Source organism: Dothidotthia symphoricarpi (assembly GCF_010015815.1).
Source record: "Dothidotthia symphoricarpi CBS 119687 unplaced genomic scaffold P153scaffold_16, whole genome shotgun sequence".
NCBI lineage: Eukaryota > Fungi > Ascomycota > Dothideomycetes > Pleosporales > Dothidotthiaceae > Dothidotthia > Dothidotthia symphoricarpi.
The window spans coordinates 840,144-851,346 of NW_022985023.1; the positions used below are offsets into that span (position 1 = coordinate 840,144).

At 27.9% G+C, this 11,203-nt stretch overlaps 2 protein-coding genes across 2 annotated transcripts; both read left to right on the forward strand.

Moving 5' to 3' along the window:
- Positions 1-561: 561 nt before the first annotated feature.
- Positions 562-711, forward strand: P153DRAFT_296691 (uncharacterized protein; the record flags this gene model as incomplete). The annotated part of the gene is made up of 1 exon (XM_033664102.1): positions 562-711. A coding segment is annotated over one exon (150 nt), but the record flags the coding sequence as incomplete, so codon positions are not given.
- A 351-nt stretch (positions 712-1,062) lies between these two features.
- On the forward strand, positions 1,063-1,308 carry P153DRAFT_297112 (uncharacterized protein; the record flags this gene model as incomplete). The annotated part of the gene is made up of 1 exon (XM_033664141.1): positions 1,063-1,308. A coding segment is annotated over one exon (246 nt), but the record flags the coding sequence as incomplete, so codon positions are not given.
- Between the last annotated feature and the right edge of the window lie 9,895 nt (positions 1,309-11,203).

Genomic DNA, 11,203 nt, shown 5'->3' on the forward strand with positions numbered 1-11,203 from the left:
GCTAGAGGATATAGTAGGAAACACTAGAGTTACACTAGGCTGGTACGCTGGTACTACTGGCCCTGTATAACAATAGACGTTGCACAATACGTCTAAAACTGCCTTATCTATAAACAAAGCAAGAGCTACTAGAATAGAAAGCACAGCTTACTACACCTATTGCTAATCCTATAAAAGTACTAGTTAAGCATATTAATAGACTTTATTACCTACTTACTGCCATATAAATACAATAGAAGGACGTTCTTAAATATCCTAGTTATTATTAATAGGCTTACTAAGAAGAAGAAGTTTATCCCTATAGTAAGCCTGTAGGTTAACAAACTTATCTAAGCGTTTATAGAGTATATATAGAGGGAGGAGGGGTACCTTAAGGAGATAGTTAGTAATTAAGGCAGCTAGTTTATATTATACTTCTAGCGCTAACTATGCCAGCGTCTAGGAACCTGCCTAAAATTTAGCACTGCATATTATCTAGAGACTAACAGTTAGACTAAGAACGCTAATGTATACTTAAAACAGTACTTATAAGCATATACTAACTATAAATAAGACAATTAAGCTCTCTTCCTGCCTATAGCTAAGTTTAAAGTAAACTTAATAATAAGCGCAAGCATAGGCGTTTTACTATTCTTAGTAACTAAAGGTTACAAGCCTTGCGCAGGACTAGAGCCCCTAACACCAACTACTGCTGCGTTAGGACTAGCCTAGCGCGAATAGCTTAAAGCTAACAAGTTTGTTAAATATATAAACGCGTTGCGCAACAAACTATAAGACTTGCTAAGATGGGCTATTGCAAAGCAAGAAGAATACGCTAATACTAACCGCCTGCCCTTACTATAGTTTAAAGTAGGAGACTACGTTATGCTGAACGCGTGTAACCTGTAGACAACGCGACTAAACTGCTCCCTTAACTATAAAAACTGCGGACTATTCAAGATTATCTAAATTATTAGTTGTAACTACGCTTACTAGCTCTAGCTACTACCCGCCATAAGCTGGGTTTACGACGTGTTTTACCTATAGCTACTTTACCTGTATAATGAGTTACCGCTCCCCTAGCAACCTTGCGACAAGGAACAACCAGCTTGCTTTAACCCTGAAGCTAACGACAAGACAGAGTACGCAGTTAAACGCATTAAGGATTACCGCGTAAACCGCCGCATGGTTAACCTATCTATATACAAGAAAGGGCTGCTACAGTACCTGGTGCGATGGGCTAACTACCTGGAGGGCAACGACAACCCATTATGGGAACCCTACGTTAACATAATTAAGTTATTAGATATGGTCCATGATTATTACTAATAGTACCCCAGTAAACTACCTGTTTATAAGAAGTTTGAGTTACTAACTAGTAAATAGGACCTGTTGTCCCTGCGACTGAAGTAACCGCCCTGACAAGACGTACGCTGCTAATGGTCTGTTGGCAAGCTCTTTTGTTACACCTTAACGCATACATTACTGTAATTAAGAAGGGAGCTGCTACTAATTGTCTTACTACGCACGCGCTATTGCTCTAGACGGTAATACCTTTGTACACAACAGCCTGTGGTATAAGCACTAGACGCTGACCCCAACGCCTGACAAAGTACTAGGGGCTAGAGGTTGGTTAAGCGGCTATAGACTTAGCCTTTGGGGGGTTTATAGTGTTTGCTGAACCTCTAGTTCTGCTAAAGATCGTTAGGCGAAGGCAACGCAGACAGTGCTGAAGCCTGCTAAAGCAACCCGAACTAACTACACTATTTAACCCTTTCCTATATTTATGTATCTCTTACAGAAAGAAAACTACGACAGATAACCCAGAAGCTCTCTATACGAAGACCCCAGTCTACCCCCGCAAAGCCTCTACGCGAGCTACCTGTATTAATAACTTACTGGACATATTACGACTGGCATTTATGGACAGCAGGGAGGACACACAACGTACGGCCTGCGGGAGTACGATTAGAGGGCCTAACGGAGACTAGGTTACAGACACGGACAATGTTTTGCGACTGTTGTTTACGTATATGACGTTAACAGTTATAGAGTTCAAAAGCGATTGATTTATAAGCGCTGGAGCCGCTCTTTTTGAAGGGGGGGGTAGTGTGATGGATCCGAGCCTCTATGCCCCGCTGTCACGTGACTTACCCCGCTATCACGTGATCTTGGCGCTGAGTCAGCAGGAACACCAAAGCTGCTCAACGCGTTAAGATACTTGCCTTATGCAATATCTTACTTTTTAGAGGAATTAACTCTTATCTTATCTATCTCGTGTGACCCGTGTTGGCTCCTTTATACTATTAACTTAATTTAACTAATAACTAAGGGTATACTTAACTAATAATGTAATTCTATTAGCGTAACTTAAAAGTTTTTACGTTGCGCTTTATATTAAACTAATTATTAGAAGATTAGAGTAAGTAATAACTATTACTAGTATAGTACTCTAGATATTTCTAGTAAAATCTTTTAAGACTAAGTTAGGTAGTAAAAGAAAGTAAAAAGTGTTACTTAGTCTAATAGTAATACCTTTTAATTAGTAAATATAAAGATTTATTAGTACTTTAAGCTTAATAGAAGGCTTCTTATATATTTTCTTAGTGTTTTAGTAAAGATTTGTTTTATATAAGTTTCTAAGACTAATAAAACTTTATCTAATACTTAACTTAATAAACGTAAAAGCCTTACTTCTAATTACTATTAGAATAACACTTTAACTAAGAATAATAGATATTTTAAGGTACCTTAAATAGACTTTAGGTATTTTATCTGATTAGAGATAACTATAAGAAGTAGTTTAAAAGAATAAAACTTTATTATAAAACTATAAACTTAAGTTAGAATAAGGATATATATAGATAGCTAGTAGCACTAATAGTAATAGTAATAGTAATAGTATTTCAAAATACAAGAGCTAATAGATTATAACTAAATTAAACCTAAATAATAACAGTAAGTATATTTATACAAGAAGAACTACTAAGCAATAAAAACGCGTACAGAATAAATATATAGTAGTAATCTAAAACATTAATTATACTTAACTAGATACTATATTTTATTACTAGAAGCAGTATAACTTTCTAAAATACTTTCGTAATTATAGATAGTTATATTTAAGACGTATTAAATATAAACACTTTTAAGATTATTTCTCTAAATTTTAGTAATGTTAGATTATATTATTTACTTTAATAAAGATTATATAAGCTTGCTTAAAGCAGCTCTTATCTAGGGTTAGAGTAGCGTTGTTACGCTGCTTAGTAGCAAGCTAGTTAAGTTAGAAGAGCTAGGCATTAAAGAAAGCTATATTAGCCTTATTATTTTTTTTAGGTTTATAGCGTATTTATGCTTGTAGTACAGGCAGATAGACGCAATATAGTAAGAATTTAATATAGTAACTTAGTATAGAAGCTAATACCTAGCCCCTTTTTATATAGTAAATATTAGTAGGAGTATACAGTAAAGGTAACAGAGAGCTAATTAGCTGTCTCTTAATAACTAGCTACTTAATGTACTAATACAGACGCGTATTTAAGAGCCTAGGCAGCTATTAGTTAAAGTTTAGTTTAGTTATAAACCCTAAATTATATTATAAACTATAGCTAGGTTATAAAAACTCTTTAATTAACTAGTAATTCTAAATATATAACTAGGACAGCTTTAGTAGAGGTGTAGGCAATAATAGTTTATATAAACAAGCTAGTATATAAATATCCTTTACACCTTAGAAGTCTTTATCTATCTATCTTATTTTTCTTTATAACTGTAATTATAGCTAATTAACAATATAACTCTATTAGTATAGCCTAGGTATTTCTACGCTGCGTTTTATAGTAAGCTAATAAGTAAAGGATTAAAGCAAGTAATTCCTAGTACTAGTGTAGTGCTCTAGATATCTCTAGTAAGATTTCTAAAGACCTAGTTAGGTAGTAAAAAGAAATAAAGGGTATTACTTAGCATAACAGTAATACCTTCTACCTAAGAGATAAAGATATCTTACAGCGCCTTAAGCTTAATAAAAGACTTAGGGTATAGCTTTATAAGGTTAAAGTTTAGCTCCTCCTTATATAAGTCTATAAAACTAATAGGGCTTTCTTTAATACCTAGCTTTTCTAACTTATTAAGCTTACTACTTAGTAGCGTAATAATACTACTTTAACTAAGAATAAGAGCTACTTTAAGTAAGCTTTTATAGATCCTAGGTATACTGCCTAGAAAAAGAGAATTATAGTAGTAATCTAGCAGGTACAATACTTTACTATAGGGCTATACAATTAATATAGAATAAAGATAAAGCTAGAAGTAGTAGTAATAGTAACAGTAACAGTAATAGTAATAGTAATAGTAATAAGAAGCGGAGGGTTGTAACTAGGTTAAACTTTAGCTACTGTAGTTAGTATAAATAATAAAGACTAATAAACAATTAAAACGCGTACACAAAAACACAATAGTAACGTAACACATTAATCCCTGTCCTCTAGGGATATTAGCCTTATAGACTTATATAAGAAAGAGCTAAACCTTAACTTTATAGAGCTTTACCCTAAGCCTCTTATTAACTTTAAGGTACTGCTAGATATCTAGATTATTTATATAGAATATATTACTATTATACTAAGTAATACTTTCTATCTTCTTTTACTATCTAGTTAGGTTCTTAGAAATCTTACTATAGATATTTAAAGCACTATAATAGTATTAGAAATTATATATAGTAATTTATACCTTGCTAGAGTACTATAGAATATAGTACTTAAATATCTAGGCTTTAGTAATAGCGTTATATTATAGGTATATAATCTTAGTTATAGTAAGATAAGATTAAAGATAGAATAAGAGATAGGTTAAAAGGCCTTAAGGTGTAAAAGATCTTTATATACTAGCTTACTTATATAAACTATTATTACCTAGACCTCCTCTAAAGCTACTTATTAAATATTTAGGATTACTAGTTAATTAAAAAGTTTTTATAACCTAGCTATAGTTTATAATAATAAACTAAGGTTTATAAGTAAACTAAACTTTAACTAATAGCTACTTAGGCTCCTAAATATGCGTCTATATTAGTATATTAAGTAGCTAGCTGTTAAGAGATAGTATACTAATTAGCTCTCTATTACCTTTACTATATACTCCTACTAATATTTACTATGCAAAAAGAGGCTAGGTATTAGCTTCTACACTAAGTTACTATATTAGATTTTTACTATGTTGCGTCTATCTGCCTGTACTACAAGCATAAATACGCTATAAATCTAAAAAAAAAAAAATAATAAAGATAATAAAGATTTTAGGTAATCTATTAAAGGTTAATTTAAATTCTAGTGTTAAGTATATAATAAACGACTTAACCTATTAAAGCTACTAAGTAGGACCTAAATTGTTCTTAAGCTATTTCTAGTTAATAAAGACGCTAAACTTACTTGCTAGTACCTAAAATTCTTTTAATTTAAACTTACCTAGGTAGAAGTCCTTAAGTTTTTTTAAGTTTAACGAAATTTAAAGGTACTTAATCTTAAAGCTTAAAATAAGCTAGCAGTTTAGTAGTAGTTAATAGGTAGAATAGTTTAGGACTTTAGATTAAAAAGTTGTGTTATATATATAATATTAAATTACTAGTTCAGGATTTCTATATTAGTTTCTAGTATATAGTAAACATCTCTTAACAGAACCTTTATAAGATTTATAAAGCGCTTATTTAGGTACTAAAAGTTTATACTATAATAAAGATACATTAATAATTCTAATTTAGTAAAGCAAGATCTTTTAGCTCGCTATTAGAATCTAAGTATAATAACAGTATTAGTTTTTACTTAATTTATAATTATTAAAGTATTAATTATACTACTTACTCTAAGTCTATTAGGGTTAAGATATAAAAAATATTTCTGTTTAGACTTTATAAACGCATTAGTAAAATAATAATTAAATTATTGTTTTTTTAAGTTAAGTAGATCTAGTTAATCTACTATAGATATTAAATCTCTCTATAACTAGTTAAGCTTAGATATTTATAGGTTGTCTAGTAACTAGCTTAGTAACACTATTCTTTTATAAATAAATAAATTAAACATAAAGCTTTTATAATAACTATTAGAAGCTGGATGTAAGTTCTAAATCCTACTATATTAAAGAACAGAAATCTTTTAAGTAGAATAATAATTTACTTAGAGGCTATTAGCTTTTTATAGTGTTAATATCTTTTTATATGTTTATAGTAATCTAAGTCTTTTATTAAATTTCTTAAGATCTTAAGTTAAATTATAGAAAAATACTCGTATACTTTAGAAAAGGTAATTAGTAAGTTATCCCTAGAGAACGGGGATTAATGTGTTACGTTACTATTGTGTTTTAGTTACACACGCGTTTTAATTACTTATTAGTTCTTATTATATTAGCTAAAGTTTAACCTAGTTACAACCCTCTGCTTCCTATTACTATCACTATCGCTATCGCTATTGCTATTATTGCTATTACTATTACTGTTGCCCTAATAGTCACTAGTCCTTATACTACTAACAGTGTATTTAGGTACTATACCTACTTAATTACTACTACTAATCTTATCTTCTAATTATAATACTTAAAATCTAGAAAAGCTTACTTAAAGTAGCTCTTATCTAAAGTTAGAGCAGTATTATTACACTACTTAGTAGTAAGCTAATTAAGTTAGAAGAGCTAAGTATTAAAGAAAGCCTTATTAGCTTTATAGACTTATATAAAGAGAAGCTAAACCTTAACTTTATAAAGCTTTACTTTAAGCCTCTTATTAACCTTAAGGTACTACTAGATGTCTAGATCTTTTACATAAAATATATTACTATTATACTAAGTAATACTTTTTATTTCTTTTTACTATTTAGTTAGGTCTTTAGAAATCTTACTATAGATATCTAAAGAACTGTAATAGTATTAGGAATAATATATAGTAATCTACACCTTACTAGAGCACTATAAGATATAGCACTTAAATATCTAGGCTTTAGTAATAGTATTATATTATAGGTATATAATCTTAGTTATAGTAAGATAAGATTAAAGATAGAATAGAAGATAAGTTAGAAAGCTTTAAGGTATAAAAGATCTTTATATACTATCTTACCTATATAAACTATTATTACTTAGACCTTCTCTAAAGCTACTTATTATATATTTAGGATTACTAGTTAATTAAAAAGTTTTTATAACCTAGCTATAGTTTATAATATAAACTAAAGTTTATAACTAAACTAAACTTTAACTAATAGCTACCTAGGCTCTAAACAAGGGTCTATATTAGTATATTAAGTAGCTAGTTATTAAGAAATAGCTAATTAGCTCTTTATTACCTTTACTATATACTCCTACTAATATTTACTTTGTAAAAAGAGACTAGGTATTAGCTTCTACACTAAGTTACTATATTAGATTCTTACTATGTTACGTCTATCTACCTATACTAAAAGCATAAATACGCTATAAACCTAAAATAATTAGTAAGTTATACTAATAATTAAAAATATTCTTTAGCCCTCTAAATGTATACGTTTAGAAGTTTTAAGTTATAATATAAATTAACTCTATTATAAAGTAGCTCTTAGAGTAAAATTACATAGAGTACTATATATAAAAAGCTATAATAAGATAATTTTAGCTCTAATTATAAGTAATTTAACATAAAGTTACATCTATTAATAGTACTTTATTTAAAGCTTAGTTTGTTTTAGATTGTTATCCTTTAGTTAAAGCCTATAATAGTGTTTAGTTTAGTACTTTAATCTATTATTAGTTACGTTAGCTTAGCTTCTGTTAATATATTAACTTTATCCCTAGAAGATAGATTAATGTGTTATATTACTATTATATTCCTATATATACGTTTTAATAACTTGTTAGTTCTTGTTATATATTTATACTAATTATAGTAGCTAAAGTTTAACCTAGTTATTACCCTCTACTTTCTATTACTATTAATATAACTATTACTCTTACTACTGCCTATTAGCTAGCTTTATCCTTGTTCTATATTAATCTTATAGTCCTACAGTAATGTTTTATACCTCCTAACTCACTTTTACAAGTTTTCTTTTTTTAAGCAGTATACCTATAGTCTATAAGAGTTTACCTAAAATACTTTTTTTCTTTAGTTAAGATAGTATTCTCTTACTGCTTAGTAGTAAAGCTATTAAGTTAAGAAAGCTTAAAATTAAAGAAAGCTTTATAAGCCTTATAGATTTAATTAAAAAGGAGCTAAACCTTAACTTTATTAAGCTTTACTTAAAACCTTTAAGTAGGTATAAGGTACTAGTTAATATCTAAATTACTTTCGTAAAATATATTACTATTATACTAAGTTATCTTTTCTAATTTCTCTTTCTACCTAACTAGGATTTTAGAGATCTTGCTAAAGATATTTTAAGTACTATACTAGTACTAGTAATTACTTACTTTAATCTTTTAATTATTATTTTATTATAGGATATATTATAGAAACTACTACTATGGTTCACGATACAATCCAGGGTTCACAACCGAACCAAACTTCAACCAACGGCTGCCTGGGCTCTCGAATACGCGTCCGCATCAGTACATTGAGCAGCTAGTTGTCAAGAGACGGCTGATTAGCTCTCTGTTACCTTTACTGTATACTCCTACTGATGTTTACTGTGTAAAAAGGGGCTAGGTATTAGCTTCTACACTGAGTTACTATATTAAATTCTTACTGTGTTGCGTCTATCTGCCTGTACTACAAGCATGAATACGCTATAAACCTAAAATAAAAAAAATAATAGAAACTACTAAGCTATACTAATAGGCTTAGATTGTTAGTTAGGTATAATCCTAGTAATTAAGAAAGATATAAAAAGATAAATAGATAGGTAAATAGATAAAGTACTTAGATCTTAACTCTTAAGGTAAAAAAGATAATTATTTGCTAGCTTACCTACATAAAGAGTTTCTTTAACCTAGCTATAGTTTAAAATAGAATATAAGGATTATAACTAAACTAAACTTTAACTAAAAGCTGCCTAGGCTCTTAAATATATATCTATACTAGTATATTAAGCAGTAAGTTATTAAGAAATAGTATACTTATTAAGGCTTTATTACTATTAATATATACTTTTACTAAATTCTACTATATAAAAAGGAGCTAGGAATTAGCTTCAATTTAAGTTACTATATTAAATTCTTACTATACTAAATCTATCTACTTGTACTTTAAGTATAAATATGATATAAACTTAATATAATAATTTAATCTTAGATAGAATTTATCTAACTAGATACTATAGACAGTTTAAAGTAATTTTAAATAAATAAATAATTAATAACTTATATTCTAAGACGATAGATACTAATATCTTATATTATTATAATATTTTAGTTAACTTTGCGTTTTAATTACTTACTAGTTATTACTATTAACACTAGCTATAGCAGCTAGGGTTCTACCTAGTTATAAGTTATTCACTACCTACTTTCTATTGTTATTACTACTACTATTACTATTACTATTACTCTAACTACTACCTTGGAAAATACCTATCTTTGTTCTTATTCTATAATAATTAATCCTGCAGTAAGCTCTTATACCTCCTAAATTACTTTTTTAATTTTCTATTTCTAGGCAGTATATATAAAATGCACAAAAGCTTAGTACAAGTAGCTTTTACTTATAGTTAACGTAGTATTATTATAATACTTAGTAGTAAGTTTATTAAATCTTAAAAGCTAAGTATAAAAGAAAATTTTATTACTTTTATAAATATATATAAAAGAAAGGTAAGCTCTAACTTTATAAAGTTATACCTTAAGTTTGTTATTAAGCTAAAAGTGCTATAAAATATCTAAATCTTTTAGGTAGAAGGTATTACTATTATACTAAGTAATACTATTTATTTCTTTTTACTACCTAACTAGGTCTTTTAAAATTCTACTTAAGATATCTAAAGTACTATACTAGTACTAAAGATTACTTTCTTAGATATTCTACTTACTAGCTTACTATAAGATATAGCATAAATCCTCCTAAGCTATACTACTAATTTTATATTACTAGTTAGCTATAATAATAGTAATGAAGAAAGATATAATAAATAAATAAAGGTTTTAATATTCTAGGTATAAAGAATTTATATATACTAGCTTATCTATAGAAATTAATATTTTCTACACCTCTTTTAAAGCTACTCTAGTAATATTCTTAACATTACTAGTTTATTAAAGGGTTATCTCAACCTAGCTATAGTTTATAGTACAATATAGAGTTTCTAACTAAACTAAACTTTTACTTATAGCCGCTTAGGCTCTTAAATAAGTGTCTTTAATAGTATATTACGTAAAAGATTACTAAGAAATAGTTAATCTACTTATTAATATTTTATTTTTACATTCTTACTAATATTTACTATGTATTTATAGGCTAGGTAATAGCTTTTACACTTAGTTACTATACTGTAGTCTTACTATATTATATCTATCTACTTATATAACAAGTATAAAAATACTAAACTTCTAAAACAATATATAACTTAGATACTAACAAATCTAGTTAGAAAATCTAAACCTTCTAAAAAACAAAAGGTTTCTTTATAGCATTGTACTATTAAATTTATAAGACTAGCTTTTGAAGTAGAAAAAAAGAGTAATATAAGTTACGTAAAAATAAAGTACTTTATCTCTCTATTACTTAAATAATAAGGCTGTATAAATTCTAAAGAAGTACAAAATAACTATACTATTTAGTTACTAATAATTTAAGTAGTTACTATTAGAGAAAAAGTTTTTAAAGCTAAGGTTAGGTCTACCTTCTAATATATATAGCTTCTCTAAATTAACTTTATTAACTATAAACTCTTAAACGCTTAGTTTAGGTAAATAACAAAAGTAATTAGTAAAACTTAAAATAAAGCTAAATAAGCTACTAAAAAAGCATCCTTACTTCGTAAAGAAAAGAACTAATACCTATATAATAAAAGATATACGTACATTACTAATAAGTACTTATTAACACTAGCTACTAATTCAAGCTAAATCTACTTTTACAATAATACATAAGTTATAAAACTTCTCAAGTTAAAAAGAAAGTAAGTTTAGAAAACTAGATACTTTAATAAATAGAATAAAGTAAAAGTATTAGAAACTAAATTAGAAGATAATATAGTTTTTACTGTTTAAGCAGAACTAGCTAGAGAAATAACTATTAAACTATCTATATAACTATTAATAAAGT